We start from the raw sequence: 26,657 nt of genomic DNA, 5'->3' as shown, positions 1-26,657 counted from the left end.
GGAGCAAGCTGACCTTTCCTGCCAGCCTGAGCCCAGGGACATCCTGCAAGCTGAGCACAGCCTGGGCTGGGACAATGAGGGGTGTTGTAAGGTCTCCTCTCTTGCCCCATGAGACACATGCTGGGTGCTTGCAGAGTAGCTACAGAGCTTCTGTTTCACCCAGGAAACCCAGTTCCCCGAGACCTCCACTTTCACAGCTGCCAGGTGACTCTGGATGAACATGCTGAAGCAAGAAGCTTCCAGAAACACCCTACATCTCCCCCTATGCTGGTCCCAACCCTACAAAGTGCTGTATGACTTCAACACTTGTTGATGGGCACTGTTGAAAGACACAGGCATATTTGGACTCCTCAGAGCCTTTGTAGTGGCAAGAAGGCTTTGAGCTCAAAGTCATCCTGGTAGTCACAGTTTATTATCTTGCAATACATTGAGTTGCCAGTTCCTGGATTAGCTCCAGTTTGGTTGCAAGGAAAGTTGTCTCAGTTTAATGCATCAGGGGCCATGTGAGAGGCTGATGCACATTCTTGACACTAAGGTAACACTTTTTTCCCTTGTTCCCATTCATCGTGGTGCTACATGCCATGAATACCCAGTGCTTAAGGGCTGTGGAGCTCCCAGCCCTAATGCTGGTGCTGGAAAGCCATGTGCTGGGGCCACCTGGGGTATTTTTGCCTTGAAAGCTCTGTAGGGGATGAGTTCCTGGAGCCCCATCTGCCGGGTTTTCTGTTTTCATGGGTCCCTTACTCCCATGTCTCATTTTGTTCTGGCATATCAGGAAGACCCGGAGTCAGAAACTCTGTGTGTGTGTGTGCATCTGAGTGGTTTTGCCATCTGGCTTCCGTTACAGCTGGTGGGAGCTGTGTGGCTAATTGTGCATCTCCCTTTGAAATCCCACTCAAGGGCACCTTGGTGTCCATACAGAGAGCAGACTGAGGAGAGTCTGCTGGAAAACAGGAGAAGACAACCCTCTGCTGCCCAGGCTGCACTTCTCCCAGCCTACACTTGAGCACTTTATTATGTCCATGCTTGCGCTGAGATGCTCCTTGTGGGAAATGCCCACCAAGGACACAGGTCCTGTGGGACATGACACCTTTTTGATCTCTATCAGAGCAGGTTTCCCCACCAGTTCATTTTACAGTTTGGGTTCTCCTTTAACACTGAGTCCTGTGTGGTGAATCTGTTGCCACACCACTTGCCTCTGGGGTCCTTTCCTCCCTTCCCCATGCTCAAGGATGCACCAGCCTTTGTCCAACACTGCTGCCTCCTTCCAAGCGCCCTGGGGAGACTCCATGCTGGCAGATGGATCAATGACTTCTTCATTATTTGCTGCTTGATCTAAATCTGTCTCTGCTTGAAAAATCTCTCACTCCACCTGGATTCAAGCGTGAGCTGTTTGGCTGAGCACAGGCAGCTCCCACTGCCAAATATTCTAGGGTAAAACAGGAGGGAACTGGGAGTGGAGGAGCAGCCAGGCTCTAGGGCAGTTTGGTAGGGGCTTGCAAAACAGAAACCAGCCCAAGACGGATGTTTGTCAGTGGGATGAGAACATACAACCCTTTCAGAGGAAGGGGAAGGGAGGGGAAAGATGTGTGATAAAGTATGTTTGCTCCTTTGAGCAAATGGGAAGAAAGAAAAGGATGTTGCCTGCGAGAAAACTTGGTTTGATTGTGACTTTCAGAGGAGAAAAGAAGCTGAGATCAAAATCAGAATCTTACAGGAGCAATTTCTCCTTATCACAAGAAGAGAAGTTCGAGTCCAGATGATTTGCTCTGTCAGATACTATGGGTTAACTTCAGGTCGTGTTGTCCTTACTTCACTTGGCACTTCCAGTGCAAGATAGTACCAACCATTTTGGGTCCCTTTGAGCACTGGATACTGCAAGTAGAGGTTTTGGATCTGGAGTCATTCTGTAATCACAGCAAGAGGTACCACAGAAAACCCTCCCTCGCCCCATACCTCTGTCTGCTGCGAGGGGACAGTGTGGGGAGAAAGGGAATGCTGAATGCTGGGCAAGATGAGGAGCTTTGTCAGGGTGGTACAACGGGACATGCTGAGCAGTTGGGTGCTATCACTCGAGTCAGGCGACAGAATAGAAAAGCAGTCACCTCCTGTGTTTATATTTGGCTCTAAAAGTGCTTTGTTTGGAGGCAAAGTAATGAAAAATCATCAGAAGGAAGTTATTTGTTGGTGAGAAAATGATGAGCAACCAAAAAAAGAGTTATAAAAGGATTTGCTGCTCCAAGCTGGGCTCTGGAGCTGTTAACCAGCCACATGGCAAGAATAGAAGCAAAAGAGCTGGAAAGGTAAACACTTGAAAAGATGTTCCTTTCTTCCATCCTGCCTGGGGTTTTTCCTCCCCTGGTAAACAAATTTTAACAAGTGGAATTGCAACATCTCCAGTGTTTGTCAATTTGAGCTCAGCCCACAGATGTTATATTCTGCCCTGTAAATTACAGCTGGTTTGATAGCAACTCGAGATACTCAGATCTGGGCTATAAACAACCCTGTTGTGATGCAAAAACATGGGCAGACTTTAAGCCTATTGGAGCTAGTATCCAACAGTTTCTAGAAGGAAGATTTTCTGCCCTTGACAACAATTTCTTATCACAAATTGGGCGTAAACGTGATTTTTCCAAATCATCTGATTTGAACTGGTGAAAGTGGCTTTGGAAGGGTAAATGTGTTTCTGGTACCTGCATTGTTAACTGGATGTTGATCATTTGGGATGGGTGCAAAGAAGAGCAATAAAAATGATCCAAGGGCTGGAAAAAACTAGGATGGAGACTTACAGTGCTCAATCTGTTCAGCTGAATAAAACAGGATGACGAGTGCAGTGTAATGTATAGGATTCTTCCTAGTTAGAAAATGGGGACTAAAATGGTTCTGTGATTTAGTGGAGAACAGAATAAGAACAAATGTCTGAAGTCAAAGCCAAAGAAAATTCCAATGGGAAGTCTGAGCTTTTTTTTGACACTAAACATGGCTGGAAGAAACTACAAAGAGAAGTGGTGGATTCTCCATCGCTATCTTTTCTAATGACTTCATTTTTTCTTCTCAAAAAGGACAAATGCAAATAGTTTCCAGCCATTATTTGCATTAGATGATTTGAACCACGTTCAAATCTGACATGATACGAATTCTCCCACTGGACCAGCCAGTGCCATGATGAATTTCCAGCTCTATTGTGGCAATATTGTCCTTTCCCTCAACTTGGCCATGGATAAGTAAACTAAATCATAAATGGTGCAAATTCCCATGGATTATTTCTGGCAGTGAAGGAATAGCATGAGACGTGTCTGGTGAAGAATAAAGCTCCATCAGAAGTGACATTCTCAGGGGTGCCTTGGAGTGCTATTTGCTTCTTCCTCAAGTGCTGGAGAGGGAGATTCACTTTTGCAAGGCAGCAGGCTTGGTCCTCGGAGAGAAAAAGCACTTCTGCAAATTAAAAAGCCCATGAATGAGACCCAGATGTTCCAGGCAATATTGTTCTTAGTAATAACGAATTGCACATGCCTGGCACTCTCTGCCAGCACCAAGGTTCCCAAGAAGCTGTCGGAGAGGGACTTGTTAACTCCCTTGTACAGGTGACAATAGTGATGCACAGGTTTATCCTCCCCTGGAAAGCAGGGATGAGATGTTTGATGTTTGTTCCCAGACAGGGAGGACACTGGGAATCCATGGTCCACTCTGAAAGTTTTGGCCAGAATAACATCAGAACACAGACCAAAATCGGAATGGGAACCCAGGAGTCTTGGAAACTCCTTTTCTCCTCTAGTCACTAAACCATACTGTTAGAGCGGCATCATGTCCTTCCTCACATCATGCCCATGATAAAAACTGTAAGAAAGAGAAATTCTACTAAATATCCTTCATTTACTGTATTCAGATATCAACACATTCAGCTGGAAGGTCTTGACCTAGGAGGGAACCACTTGCAGGTGGGTGGCTTGTCCTCAACAATAAAACATCAGCTGAAATTTAGGTTGCACACATGTAAAGTGCTGTGGAAGGGAGGAAAGCCAGTCTTCTATGAGCATATGCAGTAATAGGCTTTACATATCTAAAGGAAGGGGGTGTTGGCGTTTAGTAGCTGTCAAAAAAGCAAATCAAATGATAGGGATGACTAGAAAGGAGGAAACGCGCTGCATAACAGTGTTAATGTCATTGTATAAACTAGCATTCATTTTTGTCTTTGCTACAGTGTGTGGTTCTGATCTCTCCATCTCAAAGCTGTGGAGGAACAAACAAGTGTGGTATGTAGAGTAACTTCGGATTGCAAACCAGCTAATTGAATGGGGACTGGAAAAGCTGTGATGAGGGAAGGGTAGGACAGACAGTAACGAACACAGAGATGGCATAGAGGGGGTAGAGACAAGAGTGCAAGAATCAGAGGATGTTAAGCCAGACTAACTGGTAGTGGCATGAAAACAACTTCCCCAGAGTCCTTGTATTTGAAAGACTTGTGTGCAGGTAGACAAGGGTCAGGCCAGATAAGGCAAGAAGAGCATCTTTTTAGCATTATGGGGACAAGTTAACTCACTGGCTCCAAGCTCACTGCATGTGAGGCAGCAAATGCTGGTTCCTTTTGACAGCAGCATCTTCAGCACCGCAGGAATGTTTGAGTAAGTCCATGTGAGATTTTACTGCAGGACTAGCAGACCCCTCTGGGGACCAGGGCTGAAAGAGGTGCTGTGATTCCTCTTTTGAGAGTTGCCTTTGCTGAATTCAGTCAAGAGAGGAGACGAGGAATGCTAACGAGAACTGCTGTCATGCACTTCATCTGCCTGTCAGCACAGCAGCATGGGGATTTCAGATGCTCACTTCTAAATGACAAATCTTTTTGCCCCAAGAAAGAAGATGCTTTTTGCAAAAAACCCCTTTGCTCGTGCAAATCATCAGCTGAAAAATACTCAGGACTATTTCTGCTTGTAGATGCTGAGACACATTCAGTCCCGAATAGATAAAACTTGGAGTATCCTATCAGTATCCTATCCCCGAGCCACCCTGATCAAACAAGCCGTCTCCCTTCTGCCATCAGCAGCTCAGTGCCAACATCACAGCACATGAAGCCCTTGTTATCAAAGCAGGGGAAAGGATGGTGCCAATTACCAAGACTCAGGTTTCATCATGAGTGATTTACACAAGGCTCTGCTTACTGAACACCCTGCAGCTCTAGTTAGAAACCTGCAGCAGCAATAGATGGGAATAAGATCAGTGAATTCCTCAACAGAGGTGTAATTTATTAGCAGAGACCGAACCCCTTAATTTATTCCAGATTGAGGCTTGTATATCCTGACGTTGGTGCTTTGTGTCAGTGCAGGATGATCACCCACATCTCTCCCAAAGGCCCAAGGTGTGTGGAGGAGGAAGAGCACATCCCTGCACCTGGGAAGGTCATGCCCTCAGCCATGGTCAGCTGTGTCCCTGAGCATCAATCAGGCTGTAGATGGGACATTCCCCTGTGCTCCTCCACATGTGCCCTTGGCTCTGATCCCCCAGGTGGTAATTTTAATACCTCTTCAGTTTCCTGACGTTTAGGGCTCTTCTTGTTCCACATGCACATTCAGACACTTGCTAGAGGAACGTGCATATGTATCCTCTGCATCCTGGTGGGGAAGGTGTCCTCACAAACTTTACTGCTCAGCTTGGTGGGCAAGTCTGAAGCAGGGAAGCATCCCTGGTGGGGTGCAGGAGCAACACTGGGTGACTTTCCACTGCCTGTGCACTACAAGGGTGTGCATGAAACCATGGGAGAGATTTATGGGACCAGTTCTGCCAAACACTTGCAATCCCACAAACATTTATCATCATGTCTCGCAGTGCCTGGCAGGATCACACATGTGTTCCCTTCCAATTGTCTGTGGTGGGACATTATTCTCTCCCTTGTGACCTAACGGCCAATGACTTTTATTTCTTGAGCTTGCCTGTTTAATTAAGGAGTTGCTTCTCACCCAAATCATGGGATAAGCCAGAAGGAAAGCAGCATGCTTTTGAGACTCAAAATAAAACCCCAAATGTCAGCTCACCCGCCGGGCTAGCTATTAAAGCTGAATGAAGTGGTTGCACTATGATGGTCATGGGATGCCTTGTAGAAGGGGCACTATTGTGGGTGAAAACTACTTATTTGACATTTCTCAAGTTGCTTTTAGCATTTCTCCTAAATAAGCCTTTATGCTTTGTCTAAACAGCTGAAGTTGATGCTTAATAAAACTCTGCACTGTGCTTTGCCCAAGCACTTTCTGTGCTAGATGGCTTTGGTAAACACTTTAAATTTTGAAAGCAAAATAATTGGTAAACTTTCACTAAGGCACCACATGCTGAGGTTGCTTAATACCCTGCTATCAATACATATTACAGAACTCAATGGTAGCACTTTATGTACATGTAGGAGCTCAAAAGTAGCTGGCAATCACACTTGAACTTGCTAATCAACACCAAAAAAGCACTGACTAGCTAATTTGCACATGTGAGCTTCCTTTGGAAAACTAGATAAGATGCAAGCCTCTGCTGATGGAAAGGATGCACCTCCTGATCTAACTGCCAAAGACATCAGCTTGTTTTCTGGCTGCAGAGTTAGTGTCTCACTGCCCATGGAGTAGACATTCCCTCCTGGACCAGGTATGTAGCACTGTTCCCTACATTGCTCTGAATGCTGCCAGTAACATGGACAACAACATGCACCACAGGGTTGTGATCACTGCAAAGAACAGCTGATCTGCAATAATACAGTCATGCAAATAAGCGTGCACAGACTGGGACAAGGTGCTGAGGTTGGACCTTCTGTTTGAAATCATGTTTGGTCAAAAAGTTTTCTTGGCATGGATTCCAATGAGCAAAAATGCTGGTTTGTGTTGGTAGAAATCCCTGTAGTTTTAACACAGGGATTGGAGGGAACATAGAAATGAGAAGCTTTTTGTTGCTCGAGTCTTCGGGTAAAAAAAATCTACTTTTTGTTTCCAGATACAAGGTTTTTTGTTTGGTTGGTTGTTTTTAAATGAAAAGATTATTATTTTTTTTTAATTATATTGAGTTTTTGGCTTTTCAGTGAAAAATGGAGAAAATATGAAAAAAAAAAATCAACCAAACCAGGCAATTTTAGCATTTCATCTCAAACAGCAGGGATTCCTTGTGAACAAAACCTCTGCCTGCTGCCCCTGCAGCAAAAAGCTGCTCCAGAGGGGTGACCATCAGGTCTACCCACATGAGGAGGACCCCGTTTGCCATGCACGGTCAGCACCTTGTCCCAGCCGGAGGATGCCGTGGCTGTGAGGGAGTAACAAGCAGAGAAGGCTTACAGCACCACGAGGCTGCTGAGGTTCTGGAAGGCATAATCGGGGATGTGCCAGATCTGGTTGAGAGCCAGGGTCATGGCTTGCAGCGCTGGCAGGTGGTTCAGAGCTTGGACAGGGATCTCCGTCAGGGCATTATCATCCAGCCATAGGTGACGCAAGGAGAGCAGCCCCTCAAAGCTCTTCTCGGGCACCACAGAGATAAGGTTTGCATCCAGGCGTCTGAGTGGGAAAGAAACAGGGTGGGGATGAGTGAGAGATGGATCTAGCGTTGCTTTATGTGCCCACAGTATTATGCAAAGGGAATTTGGATGCCGAGGCGGGATGGATTGATGGCCAGGAAGATTGGCTTAGGCTGTAAATAGTGATTAGCTTGGAGATGTTTGACCACTGCCAGTGATGATCCCTCCCTTCTTGATAGCCATTTAGTGCTGCCAACTAATGGCAGCTTCTTAAACAAGTGGTTGGGCTGAGTCCTTCCACATGGACCCACCAGATGGACATTGGCCAGCCATGGCTTGCAGGCACCCTCCTTAAAAACGAGCATCAAAGCTGCATCCCCTGGGGCTGGGCTTGCCATGGATCTGCCTGAGCTGATCTGCAGAGGCACAGCCCTGCTTGGGGTACCCCCCACGTGCTCACCCCCCCTGCTGCAGGACAGCCAAAGCGTGTGGCCAAAGCCTCATTCCCAAAGCAAAGGGTTTGTCTGGAAATGTGAAATATGTGGCAGCCCTGCTTGGGGTCCTGCCTTTGATCCAGAGCTACCTGCAACAGCACCGCGAGCGAGTCAGCCCATAGGTCATGGTGCAGGAATTAAGCCTGTGCTCACTGTATCACACATGTTCAGGCCTTTCTTTCTCCTTGATTTGCCAATTGCTTTTTTCTGTTTCCCTTATTACACCGAGGAAACCTTAAGGGGGTTGAATTTGAGGTTTAATTTGGTGAGAAACTGTAATTTTTAAGACTTGCTTTAGTTCCCAAATAGATCGAGAAGCCAAAAAATATCAAACTTATTATGAAAAAAAAAAGAAAAGTTAAAAAACTAGGTTTGGGAATCATGTCTCTTACTATTATCTCAACAGTGGTGAGCAGGATACAATGTGTTATCTGTAGATTGAAAATCCAAATCTAAGAGAAAAACACTCCAAATTTGGATGAAATACCAGGAACCAATTATCCCAGGGAGAAAGCAAATTCTGATTTCCATCTGCAGCCAACAGAGCTTATTTTATTTTTCCAAGCTATCTGAAGGAAAGATCTCTGAATTCAAATTGCAAAGAGAAAGCACTCCGTCTCTTATCAAAGCAAGAGAGAGGAAGTTAACAGCCCTCAAATCAACAATCCTCCATGAAAGAATGGGGTATAGAAATCAGTATTTTTGACTACTTAAAGTAATAATTTTGATGGAAGTTGGACATTGGAGCAGACCCAACCACTGTTTCCCCCCAGAATGAGGCAAATCCAAATAATAAAGAGCAGAAAAGCAACCCCTGCAGCAGCTCAGGGGAAGATTAAAGACTCTATTTGAAATTTTTCATCCAGACAAACAAGAACTTCTTGACTAAAATGAAAACTTGAACGGGAAATGTGAATCTTTGCTTCTTTTCTCCGTTCCTTCTTCAGGATAAGAGTTCTGATCAGTTTTGGCATCCTAATATCTTTTTCAAAAGCAAAGAAGTGCTGCTTGCTTTTCTCAGAGCCATTCTTTCATCCAACTCTCTATATGTTTACTGAAAATGGTTTTAAAGTGAATGCTCTGTTTCAAGTTTAATTAATTAAAGAACAGACAATGAAATATCCGCCAAGAATAGTTCTAATTTTTCAAAACTAAATGGCAGGGGGTTGGAACTGGATGATCTCAAGGTCCTTTCCAACCCAAACCATTCCATGATTCTATGAGATAGAGACACTAAAACAGAGCCAAAGGCCTGTACACTACGCTGAGTGTGCCAAGCCATAAACTCTGTGATGAAAACACAGCCATGAACCACAAGGGAGTTTGACTTCAATGAGATGGTGCAGCAAGTGTTGGAGAAACCATTAATGTTAATGGATTTGCTCCATGGCTGTTTAGCATATGATCAGGAAAGGCATCTCTTCACATCCTTGGTCCATAGGTATGAGGGGAAAGCCAGTGAAGTAGCATGAGTCCTATGGGGGTTTTTGAATGTACTCAGCACCCTGTCTTTGTGGATCCCTATGCTTAGTGCAGGGACAATAATGGGGATTCATCTAAGGAGTTCGTTAACGTTCCTGGATGGCCACAAGCTTTGAACATGCTGCAGCTCCAAGCAGGCTCTGCTCTCCATGTCTCCACAACTGCCATCAATGAGAGGTCACCTCTGCAAGACTCAAATGAACCCAAAGTTTTCTGTTGCCTCACATTTGCAGGGCCTGCTTGGTGGCAACGTGTCATGTTGTGATGAGTGTGGCCACTGTCCACATAACTCCTGCCTTAATCTGCTCCAGAGTATGAACATCAGACCCCAACCAGATTCCTCAGTGGAGTGAAAGGAAGACTTTCTGCTGGTTGCAATGAGCTGGACATGGGACTGAGCTACCTCAGAAACAGCAGCCTGTTTGGAACACAGCCCAGCACCTATCTGGAGCTAGTGAAGTTAGAATTAGGAACAAGGATGTGCCCAGGTGGAGGCATTTCACACACAGCATGATGGGCAGGGTTCCTTATGTGCCTTTGCTGCATCGACAAGGGAACGTGGACTAAGTGATGGCTGTGTTCCTGGTACCAAAAGTGTCCCTGGGTTGTTTAATTGCTCCTCAGGGAGCTGCTGGCTCCTTCTGGAATAGGGGTGCATTCTTTCTAATAAAAGCTGTGCATGTGGGGATTGCTAATTGCTATGGCTTTCAGACAGCTCTCCACTCTCTTCTGGAAGAGAAGTTCTTGGCACAGAGTTGTTAGTAATTATATCAATTATACTAAACAAAAACCAACCCAACAGTTCTCTCCTTTCTTCAGTGTGTGACTCTGGCTCCGTAAGTGTTCTGTGTTATGATTTATACCTAAGATAATTGGTCCGATTAGTGGGTAAATGGGACAGCACAGGCTGGGGCTGGCTCCTCACCTTCCGCAGAGATGTTTTAATCTTTATTTCACCAAATCACTCGGTTTTCCTTGCAAGGATTAACCCGTTCGTTGCTTGCAGAAGGAAGATTCCTCTTCCATGAAGCTGCTGGATGGCTTAGAAGTGGGACTTCATCCTGCACCTGCTGCTGAGCAGTGCTGTAGGTCTGGAGAGCGGATCACATACACTGCTCTCCAGATCTTAGAATCAGAAGATCAGGCAGGTTGGAAAAGACATTTAAGATTTTTCAAACCCACCCCTTCCCTTGTCTACCCAGGGTGTGAACACTTGCAGGGACGGTGACTCCAGCACTGCCCTGGGCAGCCTATTCCCATGCCTGAGCACCCTCTGGGCAAGGAATTGTTCCTCGTCTCCATCTAAACCTGCCCTGGGGCAGCTTGTGTCCGGTTCCTCTTGTCCCATCCCTAGTTCCTTGGGAGCAGAGACCAGCCCCCTCCTGGCTCCATCCTCCTGTCAGGCAGTTGCAGAGAGCGATCAGGTCCCCCCTGAGCCTTCTCTTCTCCACACTAAACCCCCCAGGTCCCTCAGCCCTTCCCCATCACACTTGTGCTCCAGGCCCTGCACCAGCTCCGGTGCCCTTCTCTGGCCCCGCTCCAGCACCTCAATGTCTCTCTTGCAGTGAGGGGCCCAGAACTGACACAGGGTTCGAGGTGCAGCCTCAGCAGTGCCCAGCACAGGGGGACAGTCACTGCCCTGGCCCTGCTGCCACACTGGGGCTACGATCAAAAGCATTCCTAGAAGGAACCAAGCAGGTGGGGAAGTCCATTTCTAATGAGAAAACCATCAGAAGAGGATAGTCCTCCTTCCCAGTGTGCAGAAAATAAGGCAGTGCAATCAGTGCAGCCATTCAGGAGTTCAGGTGGTGGTGGGGGGTGTGCAGTTGGCAGAGCAAGTGAGCATGTCTTAAGTCTTGTATTAATTCTAACAGGTCGACCTATAATCTGAGATCTTTAGTTTCCTGTGCCACAGACCCAGTGGTTTCTAAGAACTGTCTTGTTCCAATAACTGCTTCCCGAGTGTATCAGAGGGTGGACACGTGTGTTTCCTAGACATCTATAAGCACATACATCCTGCTGTCTGTTACAGGACTGGCAGAAGTGTGCAGCAATGGATAACCAGAAACAGTCTCTCTATTCCCTAACAAATGTGGTGCAAATCTCAGGCTGTGACTGGCAGGAGCAACTTCACCCATATCTTTCCAGTTCCTTCTGGATGTGGAGCATTTGCAGGGAGAGCAGACTGGAAACGATAACAATGCACAATGCCATGATCTCAGGAAATATCCAGACTTCTGCTGCTGTGCTTCCTTCCCTGCACACAGTAGTGCCAATAATAGCAGGCTCTGGATGCCTTAGACAAACTATGTGCAGTAACCTGTCTGCAGAACAGGCTCTCTGGTGTTCCTCCACTGCTCACAGCCAAGTCACAACACGACAGTGGAACCTCAAGCTCCAATCCACCCTCCCAGTCTCCATAAAGTTGGAGAAAACTTGCCACCAAAGATCACATGAAGCACTGGGTGGTTCTGAGCTGGGCTGTGCTCTCTCTGAACTGGGGAGCTTCTCTGCATCTTGATTATATGTCAACAGCTCAATGGAGGACACAAGGAAGGGACTGGCTGGAGTCAGAGCTGTGACCCTCGAAGGAGTGAGGACCGACCTGGCAGCAGTGGGAGGAGGAGCTGGTGGCACAAGCCTTCCTGAGACCACCCCTTTCTTGGGGAGCAAGGTACTTGCTGTCTTCGCTGGCCCCAGCGTGCATGTGTGCCGGCTGAACAGAGCTGATCTCACCAGAAATGTCTAATTGGTGCCTTCAGGCAATCATGTCTCTCTTCCTGTCTGAGTTTATCTTGAAAGGCTCGATTCAGTTACCTCCTATCCCCTAATAGGATCTAAGTTCCTTGTAGTAACATAAGAAGGAGATGATGTCACTGCAGCTAAACTTCTCCGATAACTTACTAATGACTGGGGCCAACACCTCAGGTCCTTTCTCAAGCAAAACTCCCAGACACACTGAGTCAGAACCTGGCTTGTGAGCTCCTGGGGAACTTGCCGTGCAGCAACCTGAGGGCGCAGGGAGGGAGGATGGCTCCAGAACCCTGCAAAACATCCTGCTCAAAGGCACTCTGCCCCCCTCGGCTGCACTGTCCTGCCATGAGGTTCTGGTCCCTGAGTCTGCCCAAAATAGCCCAGGTGAGGAGCAAAGGTTCTTCCATCAACTGATACCAATTAGAACAGCAAAAGGCAGCAAGGGGTTGCAGTGCTAACTTGGAAGGTGCAGAACTGGGTTCAGTTTCTGTTCTGTCCATCATGTCCTTGTGGTCATAACGTACTGCAGATATAGTGGGAGGATGGACCTGCTGGAATTGGTCTAGAGGAGAGCTACAGAAATGGTCAGAGGGATGGAGCACCTCTCCTAGGGAAGGCTGAGAGAGCTGGGGTTGCTCAGCCTGGAGAAGGCTCTTGGGAGACCTTATTGCAGGTTTTCAGTACTTAAAAGGGACTTAGAAGAAAGACTTTTTAGAAGGGTCTGTAGTGATAGGACAATGATTAAAGGTTTAAACTAAAAGAGGGTTGATACGGGCTAGACATAGGAAAAGACTTTTTTACGATGAGGGTGGTGAAACACTGGAACAGGTTGCCCAGAGAGGTGGTAGATGCCCTGACCCTGGAAACATTCAAGGCCAGGTTGGATGGGGCTCTGAGCAACCTGGTCTAGTTGAGGATGGACTATATGACCTTTAAAGGTCCCTTCCAACCCAAAACATTTTATGATTCTATGAAAGACAAGTTATTGAACAGGTAAAACCTTGCCTTGTAGGCTTGCTGCAACACCTGGGCTCTCTGCCTCTGCCACAGAAGAGCTCGTAGCCCTCAAAGCAAGACTCACAAGAGTTCCCTAGCTCCGTTTCCAGCCTAAAAACTCTTGAGAAAACCACCCAGGCAGTGAATGCAAGTTCAAGATGCAAACATGTTCCCAGTTGGCTGTGGAACAGGAACTGGTGGAAAAGTTTGCAGGGCTCTGTTTGGACTGCAATGAGTCTTCACTCCTGACTTAATGGGACAAGTACCTCTGGGAAGCCTTCCACGAGGGATGCTCAGGAAATGAAATCAGAGCAATACCTAGACTCCACACAACGTGCCTTTGGTAGAGACAAGAGGGCTTTGTTATCCCCAGTTGCAGACACCTCCAAAACCCCTCAGGTCAGAACCGTGCAAAGGAGGATTGCCAAGATCTCGGTGCAGCTCCAGAAACTGCTGACAGTTGGACATCTGCGCTCCACTGCTGCGCTGACTCCCCGACCAGCCCTGTCCCTGGGCGCCAGGCACAGCGAAATGGGGAGTGTACAGGAAGTAGGCAGAGGTTAAACAGAGTCGCCCAAAGGTCCATCAAGCAGTGTGGGTCCTGCACACTGGGAAACAGAGTGCTTGTCGAGCATACAAACTGTCTGGAAAAGAGAAGGAAAAAGCAGCTCTTTGGACCAGAAGGAGAGGGGCTCTGAACAGGTCACAGTGCCCCACCAGGTCCTCAGGGCCAAGCACGTACTGGGACAAAAGAGCCAGTTTGCATCTTGAATGCACAGGGACCAGGTCCAGATCAGGTGAATCACAAGGTCCCTGTCTGGCAGTGGGGACCCTCAGGGTGTCACAGCTGGGTTCACGTCTGCCTTGCTCCATCCACTTTCCACTCAGGAGCTGACACGGGATCCAAACGTCCAGTCTGTGGTGCTTGACTCAAGCAGTCATTGCTAAGCCACTGGTTATTTTGTTCTGATGGGCACTTGGGTGGCTCTTCCTCCTGTTGAGGTGCTGGACTGTACTGTGGTGTGTTTGGGTGAACATCCATAGGATCCCCTGTGACTGTCCAATGCTCGTTTCTTGCTTGCCTCCTCTCTCGAGTTCACCTGAAGCTTCTCTGTGGTTCACCAGGAATGCTTACACATTCAATGCATGTAACATCTGTGACCCATCTTCCTTGTGCACTGACACATCTACTGTATGTAACATCTGGAACCCATCTTCCCCGCTATGTGCCTATATCTACTGTAGGGAACATCTGGGGCCCATTGTCCACCTTCTCTATTGAGTCATCACTAGGGAAACGCAGCATGCCCTAGATACTCATGTGTATAGGTGAGTGAGTTAAGGTTCATGAGTCCCCATAATAAAGGTCAATGGAAACCACATTGGAACTTACTATATGACTCATAGGCAAGAGCGTGTATGTGTGGATTGTGGATGTGAGCTGTGATTATTGTTTCTTTAGTGCCTAAAATGTTCTAGGTGCTGGGAGGGCAGTCAGGATAACATGGGCCTTTTCCTGGCAGCTATTAAGGCCCGAGGTGGGAACTGACAGTGCATATGAGAGGGGTATGAAGGTGGAATGAAGTTTCTGTTTGTCAGAGTCTCTTCTGAGTGATGCTTGCTTGGTGGAAGGTGGGTACTACACTCGTCACAGAGTGGCCAGAGAAAGGTAGGAACAATATAGATAGAGAAGCGACCACCAGCTTCAGACTGATGTGAATGACCTCTTGAATGTTTATCCATGTGGAGCTCCTGGTTGCCACCCTGGGTTGTTAGTAGTCGATATAGAAAAGTTTGGAGGTGACTACACTACGCTGGGCACAGCTATGGAGGTAGAACCTCTGCCCAGCTGCTAGACAAATACAGCTCAGGCCACACAGCCTGTGCTGTGACCTCTTCCCTTGGGAGCACAACCAGTCAATTCTAGAGGTGCTGGGGCACGGCAAGGGTGTCACTCATCATCACCCCCTTTCAAGTGGTGCCAGCCACAAGCTCTGTGAATGGGAAAGTTAGAAAATGAAGTGTCAAGAGAGGAATAAGAGGCACTTTCCAGAGAAGAATTTTAAAGTCTATGAAGAGATGAAACTGCTGCTTTGTACACACCTCTACACAGGTGAGGCACGCAATAGAATCAGAGAGATGCTCAGCTCTGCTTTGGTACCCATGCTCTGACGATGTTTGTTGCTTGGTGGTCTGTTTTTGCCAGATACAAGTGGGGGATGAGGAGAGGGACATTTAATTTTTGCTCTCCAGGGGCAAGAAAAAACACATCTCACCCAGCCTTATTCACACAGAAGTTGAAACCAATTATAGGGTCTTTCCATAGCCAGAAGAGAAAACCGGAGTCCTCCAGAGATTGATTCATGCCTCCAGACAGGGCTCTGAGATAACAGGGATGATTCATCCTCTGGAGATGCTGATAATTTTCCACTGCTGACTAGCTGAGATGAGTAATATCTAGACAGCTACGGTCAGAGGAGACAAATCCACCTGGGCTGCCTGAGGGAGGCGTGGGCACAGCATAAGCTTACTTGAAGGGAAGGAAGGTTGTGTAGTGAGGCCATGGAGGATGACTTAGAAGAATCTGATTTCCTTCCTGGTGGTATCTTAGGATCTTCCACCATGAGGAAGGATCGAGCACTCCAGTCATAGCAGAGGCATGAAGATATCAGCCTCCTGGTCCCAGCCACTCAACTTCCCAACTACAAAACTGGCCCAGGCTGCTCTGTTGTAATGCCAAAGGCCAGCGTGGCTGATCCCACTGCTGTTCTTTGAGGGCTGCAAAAGGGAGGCAGTGAAGCTGCTTGTTGGGTCCTACCAAGAGCACAGTGACCAAGCCACCATTTTTGCCCCTATAAAAGATGCACTTTCTACCAAGTGGATTTGCTGATGGGAGGAAGAACTACAGCTCGTGGTGCCAGAGAGGCTCCTGCTTCCATACAGCCAGTGAGGAATACTAAGAGCAACCAAACTTCAGCAAGGACTCACTGCACCAGGGCTACATCACTGAATGAAAGCTACCTGCAGTACATCCAGATGTGTGGCACACCTGTCTGCAGTGCTCACTTGGATGTGGCCATTCCTAGACTTCCTTCTTTGTAGAGATTCCGTTAAACACTTGAAATGCCAAAATGGAGACCAGACTTCTAGAAATAAGAATGGGGACAAAACTCCACTAGCTTGGTTGTGCTCCTGTCCAGAGCTGGCTGCTGAGAAGAGATGCCTGAGGGAAAAGAGGGGATTTCAGATGTGGAGCAGGAAGGTTTAAACAGCAAGCGTCCTCTAGAGTGGAAGGAACTTCTTTAGCACTCATTCCGGGCTCTCTTTCCTGCCACAGACATGCTTTCTGCTGCGTGGTGGTCTGTAACAGGTGGAATTCAAGGTTCTGTGCCCTCGGCAATGCTAATCACCAAGTACTTGGAGCTGCTTTGTTTCTGTCTATTTTCAGATAGGTAGTGCCATTAAGAACTGCCTCACTCCCCTTCCCTGACCTCCTCTTCACTGTGCTCCAGAAAGACCCTGTAGCCCATAAATCATGTTACAGGACTGAGGTGGTCTTGCCACAAGACAACTTCTATGCCAAGAGATTGTAAGTCACTGAAATGTTATATTAACTTCATGGATTTCTGGTTTTTGTTTGTTTTTTCCCATGTCTTTTCTCTTCTAAACACCCAGTGGAAACACCACCTTTCTTAAACCTCACTGCATCACGTGGGATTTATAGAGAAGAATATTGCTGTTAACAGCAAACTGTCAAATCTCAAACAGATCAAAGAAGTGAAACAAGGAATGAATAGACTGAGCTCTTCAGGCCATGCTGATTCCAAAGTAATACTTTTCTTCCTTCTGTCATAAGAATTTATGTGCTTGTGAGAATCTGATCAGGTGGGAAGAGCTTTCCGCCTTTGTCTGCATCAAAGTCCATATGTTCTTGAATTGCTGTAATTCATTCTTTGCATTTTAATCTCTGGCCATATGTATAAAAATAATTACCTGCCTTGAGGGACAGGGGATTTTATTGCATTTCCATGAGAGTCCAAAAGGTTCCTGCTTAAGATATCACAGAAGTGGCAAACCAATGGGTTGGAGGAACTGGATTAATTTAGAGGCAAAAGTAACCTGTATGCAGGGAATGTACATCAGGTTGATTTATCATTAAGAGATTACGAGTCAAGTAAACCTGGAGTGAAATCAGAATACGATGGGAAATGATATTTGTAGAAAACATGAAAGTGCTTGCAATATTCTTAAAACCAATGTGTATGACACTGTTTGTCCTCCACGTTGCATCCCATCAGCTTATGAAGACATCAAATCCTTCTGCAGGACAGATGTAAAGAGGACAGACCCTGCTGTCATACTTTCCCATGTGGAATGGAAAGGTGTTGTTAGCAGGACCAGTGCTGGTGGGACTGGACTGTGGCTGGTTTCTGCTGGGAGCAACAGATTTGTGGCAGAGTGGCAGATGAACCTGGAAACGTTTCAGATGGATGATGGATATGGTGAACCAAGAGTGTGAGGGAAAAAGGAGAACTAACATGAGAGCAAGGATAGGATCCTAGAGAATGGGACCTACTGGGTATAGGTCCATCACAGACCCACAGACTGGTTTGGGCTAGAAGGGACCTCAAAGCTCCTCCAGCTCCAACCCCCTGCCACGGGCAGGGACACCTTCCACTAGAGCAGGTTGCTCCAAGCCCCTGTGTCCAACCTGGCCTTGAACACTGCCAGGGATGGGGCAGCCACAGCTTCTCTGGGCACCCTGTGCCAGTGTCCCACCACTCCCATAGTGAAGAATATTTTCCTAATATCTAATCAAAACCTCCACTCTGTCACCTTGAAGCCATTCCATCTTGTCCCACTACATTCCTTTGTAAAATGTCCCTCTCCAGATTTCTCGTAGGCCCCCTTTAGGTATCGGAAGACTGTTATAAGCTCTCCCCAGAGTCTTTTCTTCTCCAGGCATCACCACTGCAAGCATATACAGATGGAACAGCAGCTGGATCAGCCACACTGTCTGAGGTGTGTCCTGAGGCCACCATATAGCCACCCATGCTGGAAAAAGCTCTGATGCTCTTCTGGCTGGCACCAGTCCCCCTTCCCCTTCCAAAGTGCTGTAGACAACACCCACCCAGATGAGCCAGACACACGCTAAGCACCTTCCCGAAGTGCGAGAAGCTGCAGAAAGAGCCAGCCATTCTCATCACTTTCCATAAGTATCTGAGAAAGAAACCCCAAGAGTTTATCTTGATCTCTTAATCCATCAGATTTCTTTTCTCTTTGCTTTCTCTGCAAGCCTGGTAATTATAATTTATAACACCTGCTCACTTTGAAATACCTTGGACTCCTTCTGCCTGGCAGAGGAACAGACACAGTGCCCATCTGCTTTAGGTAAGTGCTCACTAACCACAAAGTCGTTAATTAGACTGACACACGACTCTTCCAGAATACACATGGTATGTTGTTACTGCACCTATAAACCACTGGCAACCAGATACTCTGCCAGGGGATCACAGCTAGATCAGAGCATTACGTAAAGCCTTGGCACCCGTAGCAGGGCTCAGAGCATTGCCATCAGGTGTGCATGTTCTCTCTAATCCTCCCCACCAGGCTTCCCAACATGCTTCCCAGATAAAGAAGCCTGCTGGGAAGCAGCTCCCTCACGGCTGGTAGGAAGCTCAGACTCCAGTGTTGTATTCTCTTCTTTTGAAATCCAAATTCCTCTTTGTATTCGTTTAGTGATTGCTGCCAAGGTCTCCTTCCTGACAGCTCGGGTTCCAGGCAGTGATGCCTCCACATCCTGTAGCTGACAGGGAGCAAGGCAGGTCTGATTCTCGCCCCACGGGCAAGGCTGCAGCTTCAGAGGACCTGAGATGAGGGGTGTTTATAAGGATGGGTACGTCTGATGTGGATGGGGGTATTTGGGTGGATTTGACACTTGCCTCCTCAGGCCAGCTGGCATCCATGGGGCAGAGTGAATCATGAGCATCCCTGGTCGGGAAATGCTCAGCCCCTATAAGTGGATGCCTCCCTCTGGAAGAGGAGTGGCCCAGAGCACATCAGGTCCCTGATAAGTGATACTCGGTGGTGTGCAGTAAACCAGCCTGGAGCAGCCAAGCTTTGGGTCAGCACATGAAGAGACAGGGAATGGGTGTCCTTGACCCACGAATGCCCTTGGCACAGAGTGAAGTTGATGAGTGAAAACCTCTGCCCAGTTTACAGTCTTCCCAGCACTTGTGTTAGTGTTTGCAGGAGGAAACCCTGCTCGTGTGCTTGAAATAGTATTTGCCACAACTCAGTCCTGCATCTTACTCAGAAAAGGTATGGGGCAATGGGAACATCCTCTTGGAGAGCATCCCTGTCCCTCCAATCTCACCTAAACTTGCCTGAATCTAAAGCCAGGTTTTTAGGCATGCTGTCCTGTGAACAACTGGGACTTTAGTAACTTCAATTACTTAGAGAGCAAGTCTTGCCTCATCTCGGTTAGTTAAATTTAGTGTCCTCCCATTGCTGGTTCCTGCACAAGAACGTCTTTTGTGGGTGACATCATGGAAAATCCTGCGCACCTTTAAGAGGAGGTTCCTTCCCTGAAGACAGATCCTCATGTTAACCAGATCAGAAGGGAAGAGTGGGGGGAGGCCCACAGGAGAGCAGTGTAAGCCTGGTCTTTGTGACACCTACCCAGTGTTTCTCCTTCCTTGCTTCTGGTCTTCTAGTGTCAGATGTGAAAGCAGGACCTAGGCCATGTTAATGGAGAGCTGCTGCTCACTTGTTTGGCCACTTCATCCCTTGAGCTGCCTGGTAAGTCCTACTGGTAGAGCTATGCTCAAAACTATTGTTCTCATCTTCCACTTAGTTGGCTGCTTCCATCATAAACCTGAGGAAAGGCTTGTATATTGAGAAGCCTGTTTTTCCCCTCCTGTGCCAGCTTGTCCATAAGAGATACATACTTTCCCTTCAAATCCTGCCCAAATCCCAGAATGACGAATGGGGACATCAAATGCAAATATCCGAAAGAGCAAGAAAATAAGCAGTGCACAATCCCGTTCTGTCTAGTACAGCTCTCTGTTCCACTCATGCCTGCTCCCATTTGCACCCCCCTTTTCAGCTCTCCTGCCTGCTTTGTGGAATATTAACTCTCTGCTTTGCAAGTTGGCAGCACATGCGAAGTGCCACACAAGGATGGTAATTCATCAACTGTCATGATGTGCTATAAAGGCTCTTCCCCTTTCTGAGCGGAATAAAGTAGTCTCTGAGCAACACGAGTACACTGGGTCTCAGATAGTCTGACCAGTAATGCCTGGAAACCACGCTGTAGGTGACCTATAGGTGTTCCAGGCTGGCTACATTTTTGGCAGTGAATACACAAGAGTCTCATAAACTTGTGGAAAATGACTCAGTTGAAAAAGAAGGAAGAAAAAGAATCCCTCTAATGCAGACCTGGAGGCTCTTGGCCCGAGGTTAGTAACTACATTTGGAGAAGTCATGGCAGCACCAATGGAAACCAAGCAGAGCATCTTAGCTCTGTATCTGCCTTAAGACATAGTGACTGTCCACCCTGTGCCACTGCTGTTCACAGTGGTTCAGCCCAATTCAGAATGCTCTGACAAGCTTTGGTGGTGCTGATTACACAAGCTGGGTAATTACCAAACAGACCACCCCTAAATTCAGTGGCACTACCAGGATCTGACTGCGAGTGTGTCCTGACTCAGGAAAACTGCAGTTACTTCAGTGATGGGTGATTTTTAGCGAATACAATAGGACAAACCTGTTGTGGATATAGTTATTTTAAAGGAAAAGCATTTTAGAGCATTTCTACCGTGCCATAGGTACCCTCTATCTGGGTAAAACAGCTCATCTTGCATATTGACACATCCGAGTGTCCTCTGTGCTCCCTGGCAGGTCCTTTTGCCACTGTGGTCCACAGCAGAGAGGACAGAGCCCCTTCTGGGTGGATATTTTCCAGCATTCCTTGAAATAAGCACTGGTGCTGGTGGCCTTTTCATCACAACACACACATGGGGGGCTGTAATTTCAACATCCTTTACCAAGACAATGTTCCTTCCTTGAAATCTGCCCTCCTCTCCCTTCTAAGCTAAGTGACAGTAATCTTTTCTTTAATTGGGAAAGAAAAGGAAGAAGGGACAGAACATCCTTGACAAAGGAATGATTCAAGTGCTGGGAAGCCCTGGGGGCCCCAAGGGACTGTGCAGTTCACAGCAGTGATTTTTAATGACTTACAGAGATTGGAGGTTTGGAAGATCTCTCAGTGCCTCTGCAGGGATGCAACTCATCTGATTGTTCTGCAGCATCCTATAATTAGAAAAAAGAAAACTTGGTTGAAAAAAAAAGCCTGAGACAATATGGAGGATGTCACTGATTGTTTCTGAAGCTGTTCTGGACTCCTGTTGGAAAGCTGGAGGGACTGGAAAACACCCCCTTGGTCACTCAGGGCTCTTAGGCAAGCTTAAGGCTGCTGGCCTGGGATCCTGCAGCACAGGGTACCAGGGGTGAGCTTGGTGAGGGAAGGATGTGACCATAAGGGGGCCTTTCCACTGCACACTGTTAGTCTCGAGTCCTACCAGTGCTTCCAGCTGAGTTGTCCATATTAATACTTGTATAACAGATTAATCTCCCAGTGTGTGCCAGTGGTGGTTACCTCTGCAGGGTCTATGGAAACTAGCCTGTGGGCAGGTTTTTATTCAGCTGCAAACACAATGGGTGAGGAGCCACTCCATAGCGGTTTGCTAAGGGGCTTTGGAGCATTAGCACAACTTGAAGAAGTAACTGGAGCTGGTGTGGAAAAATCCAAACCAGCCAAGAAGCTTCAGAGGAGCGGGTGTCTGGAGCCATTGGGCTGAATGGGCAGAACCCAGGAGAACTTCTCAGAAAGAAAAGTGAGCACAGGGCATGGAGAAGCACCACGGGAAGCTCATCAAGGTGGACAACTTTATACAAAGACCAACACAACTTCTGGGGCTCCTAGTCCTGCATATGGGTTTGTCTCTGCAGCTGAGACGTGCTGGAGGGGTAAGACACTGTGTCCTGCAGCCCCGTGGAGAAGTTCAACAATTCAGGTCTGTTCAAAATCAAGAAGATGCACAGCTGAATAGAGTGGGTCGTTAGGAACTGCTGTTGGGGTTTTGGTGGGACATGCTGGAGCTCAGTGGCTCTATGAAATCTGAGCTCAGTGCTTAGAGCTGGTCAGGGGAAGTATCTGGAGTCAATATTAAAGCAAAACCCACTGTCATACTTCTGCTGGATCCTGCTGCCTCCCATCTATTACAAGTCCCTTCTCCAACCAGTAACACAGACTGAGAGACTTTCCAGACCACCAGCAGCATGGGCTGGTTCCAAAATGAAGCCAGTTTGGCACAGACAAATGGTATGGAGAGCATGGTAAGGCATATGAAAAACAGTGAGGTGGTTGGTGACAGCCAACGTGGCTTCACTAAGGGGAAATCTTTCCAATTTGGTGGCCTTCTATGATGGGGTTATGGAACTGATGAATGGGGCAGAGCAGTTGGAGTCATCTACCTGGACTTGTGCAAAGCATTTGACACTGTCCCACACGACATCCTTGTCTCTAAACTGGAGAGACACCAATTTGATGGATGGATCGCTTGGATAAAGAACTGGCTGGATGGCCACACATGAAGAGTTGTGGTCAATGGCTCCATGTCCAGCTGGAGATGGGTAACGAGTGGTGTCCCTCAGGGGTCAATGTTGGGACCGATCCTTTTCAAGATCTTAGTCGGTGACATGGGCAGTGGGATTGATGCACCCTCAGCAAGTTTGTGATGACACCAAGCTGTGTGGTTTGGTTGATACGCTGGACGGAAGGGATGCCATCCAGATGATGGCATCACACTGGCCTCAGCCTTCTTCTTCAGCATCTGTCTTTGCTCCTCCCTCTCCATCAGCTCCTGGCTCCAATTCAAACAAAATTCCTGGACTTTGTTAGCTTTCCTACTGCAGGCTGCTGCTTCACAGGAGCCTGGAGACACCCTTATCCACAGCTGGATGTCTTGTGCTCATGGAGCAACGTCACTGTCTACTGAGCTCTGTGACCACCCTGGTTGGTGCAGTCTTTCAACTGCTGAGTGCATTTTTCTGTCTTCAAGCAGCTGTATCAATGAGTAAAGTCCTACAGGACTGTGCTGGTTGATAAGCCACTATCAAAGGCAGGGCCAGACCACCTGGGCAAGCTGAGGACATTGATGAGTATGGTGAGCAAGGACCTCTCAGGCCAGCAAGTGCTCGAAAGTGGGTCTGGATAGTGGAGTCGCCTTTGGCTGACACTGTTGAGGTGACCATAGTGGAGCTTGCAGACACTTGCAGACAGGGATGCACAACCTGCTATCCACAGCAGCCTGAATGGAACCAGCATAAATCACAACTCTTCAGAGGTCATGTTTTATTTTCAGAAGTAGGAGGATTGTTTGTTGGCAGAGACCATCCCCAGAAGACCAGAAAAATGCTGGGATCGGGTCCCATCACACCAGGATCCTTGCACAAGACAGTGTTAGCAGACTTACAGCCCTCAGAAGTACAGGCCTGTGCATGATAAAATGTCCCCATCTTGGGAGGCTGAAGTGACTCAGCCAGCACAGTCAAAGGGCTGTTATCGCTTGAGGCAACTGTGCCTGGAGCTTGTGCACGGGGATTAAAGACATTCCAACTTCTGCACGTTTCTCTTCCCTCCCCATGGGAGCGCCTCTTGGATATGCCACACCATTCCCTTTGTTTCAAAGGTGTTTCTGTTCTGCACAGGTAGACGTCAGGTCTCTCTGGGGACTCCTGAAGTGTCCCAAGCCACCTGCAGACCTGCCGTCCCGAGGCAACATGGCTTTTTTGGCGATGTTTTTTGATGTGTGCTCAACAAGCCAGGCTAGACAGTGCTTGCCCTGGACCACAGGAGATGCTGCGATTGCAGCTCAAGGTGGGAAGAGAAAGAGGGACCAGTGCGGGTGGCCATTGGGTAGGGTCCATCCGGCCAGGAAACGTGTCATGTGCAGAGCAAGGCCATCGTGCCGGGCTCACTCCAGCCAACAGGAGCTGGATGGAGACCAGCTGTGGACAGCACCGGGACAGTGTGTGGATGGGAGCGGCTGCAGGCAGCACTGAGTCACACGCTGGTGCAGGCAGCTGTGGGCACCGCTGGGTCTGGGTGCTCTCACTGGCTCCTTGAGGAATGGAGCAACAGCGTGGGCCACCCCAGCCAGCTGCTGTGGGTGCAGGGTCTGCGGCCAAAAGGATGCACCCAGGCATTTTGCCCTCCATATTTTGGGGTGAGGCAGGCTCAGGTTGTGGTTGTACTTGGAGACTTTCCCTGCAGAGTTTGGTGTGGGATTCCTTCTTGGCTAGTAAGTGCTGCTGCTGCATGTTCAGCCAGGAAAGTAGGAGTCCTGGCAATCCTGCTTGTGCTGCAGAGAGCATTTGATGAGGGATGCATGTGCAAGGGTGGGATGTGGTGTGAAGTTGTGGCAGCACAAGCTTAACCACATTGCCAGCTGGGATGGATGCTTCCTGGCAGATGGAGCTCCATTCAGGGCACTCGGAGGTGAGGGGTATTCAGGCAACTCAAGAGCAGGTCTGGAAGGACAGGCAACTTTCCAGTTTTCCAGAGACTCGGATAAGGTGGCATATTCTGCTACCCTGGAAAGCTCCAAGGCTGGAAAAGCATGGACTAAAGAGTTAATTTTGTAAGAGAAGGACCTTGTCAGAGGAGACAAACCAGCCTATGGATCTGGTTTCTAATGATCTTCTGAAGCATGGACCCAAGAGCATCAACCTCTGCAGGGAAGGTGTGGGTTGGCCAGAGCCCCTGCGAGAGGTGCACTTACAATGTCTCTTTGCAAAGGGATGTTCCCATCGGCTGAGAAGACCTCAGAGCACCAGCTACCCCTGCTTCCAGCCTGCACTCATTTGAGGGGAGCTGAGGAGGCCACATCTCACCTCGCCTTTGGCTCGCTCAAGGCTCGGTGCATGAAGATCTCAGCGTACTCCCTGTGTCGGCAATGGGGCAGCCTGGCTCCTCGCTTGCTCTCTTTCACATCTCCACACACCTGCCTCCCCGGGTGCACTCCTGCATGGTTTCTGCACAGGCCTATCTTCATGGCCACTTTCCAGGTGGTTTTTGTGCAGTGAAGCAGCTGGAGGAGGCAGAGCCAAGAATCTCGTCCTGCTTCCAGTAGCTCTGGGATTCACTGCGAGGGCAGGGAGAGGACCATCTGCACAGGCAGGTTTGTGGAGGAAATCCCAGGGTGTTTCCCATCCTTTCTAAAACATAAACTGATTCTCTGGAAAGACTGGGAAAGCACCAGGCCCCCTGACACCCCAAGATGAATGTGAGTGTTTACTCGTGGACATGCACGTGATTGCAATTAGCACATTAAAATCAAGTCATGAAACCTGTTGCCATCCCCAACCTGTCTCCGTGGGGGACACCCCTGTCACCAGAGGTAAGATCTCTGATACTGATGTGAGTCAGCTCCTGAATACCTACAGGCTTCAGCTGGTCATGTTTGGGGCAGCCATTCCCAGCTCCAGCCATGCCTGTTACCTGTCAACCCTCAGCCAACCTTTGACAGAGCATCCGCAGTTTTAGACATAAACTGTCCTGAATATCCCCGGTGCCTTCTGCTCCAAAACCTATTTCAGACATGGGGAACATGTATTTCCTTCCTTAATGCAGCAGCTACTTGTCCTGAAAGGTTTGTGTTCATCCTCTTTCACTTCTCCTTCAGGTTAAGTAACCTCAGTTTACTCATTATCCCATTAGGTCATCACCAGACCCTTGATCCTTTTCACTGTTTTTGGATAAAGCAATTCAGTTTTCTTCACTGGGCTGCAGGACCTCCAGCACACTTCGGCCACAAAAGCAAACCCATATGCAGGACCAGGAGCCCCAGAAGCTGTGTTGGTCCTCCTGTGAAGCTGCCCACCTGGTTAAGCTTCCCCATTGCAGTGGGCTGCAGAGAGCACCTGTGGGATTGTCCTTTCACAAGCATGGAGGAAGAACCAGGGATGATGATCATGGACCTGCACGGTTCACACCTCTCAGCTCCTCTCAGAGGGGTCCCAGCAGCCTTGCACTGTGCAGCCCGTGGGAACTGGCTCTGAGTGCATCAGTGAGGAAGCTCGTGGTGCTCTGTGGTCCCTGCACTTGGCCTGTGTCCATGCAGAGCAGGCGGTGAGAAGATCACCAGGGAAGGTGAAGAGAGGTCTTGAGGATGGCTGGATGGTGGGGTACAACAGAATAATTAGAGGAAAATGAGGAGCTGATGGAGCAGGGATCTGAGACTGCCGGAGTGTTTAAGGCTCAGACTACCCCCTGCACGCACCAAGACGTCTGAGGCTATTTCTGCTGCCCATGGACCAGTTTTACACAGGAGATGCAGGAGGAGGACATGGGCAGAGGGTTCATTTCCAATCACTCCCAGCCCTGCCCTGCCCCA

The 26,657-nt window shown here is 48.1% G+C and overlaps 1 protein-coding gene across 1 annotated transcript in view; it reads right to left on the bottom strand.

Moving 5' to 3' along the window:
• Positions 1 to 26,657, bottom strand: part of LGR6 (leucine-rich repeat containing G protein-coupled receptor 6) — a 66,089-nt gene that overhangs the window by 28,885 nt on the left and 10,547 nt on the right. Inside the window, exons 3-4 of the mRNA XM_010023931.1 lie at positions 21,439 to 21,510; positions 7,296 to 7,511 (exon numbers count right to left, since the gene is read on the bottom strand). Of these exons, the coding sequence (XP_010022233.1) occupies positions 7,296 to 7,511; positions 21,439 to 21,510 (288 nt within the window). The remainder of the gene's footprint in view (positions 1 to 7,295; positions 7,512 to 21,438; positions 21,511 to 26,657) is intronic.

Source organism: Nestor notabilis, unplaced genomic scaffold (assembly GCF_000696875.1).
Source record: "Nestor notabilis isolate BGI_N333 unplaced genomic scaffold, ASM69687v1 scaffold5981, whole genome shotgun sequence".
In the NCBI taxonomy this organism is placed as follows: domain Eukaryota; kingdom Metazoa; phylum Chordata; class Aves; order Psittaciformes; family Psittacidae; genus Nestor; species Nestor notabilis.
Note: the sequence above shows the minus strand (reverse complement) of the source record. Positions and strands in the feature narration are given on the sequence as shown.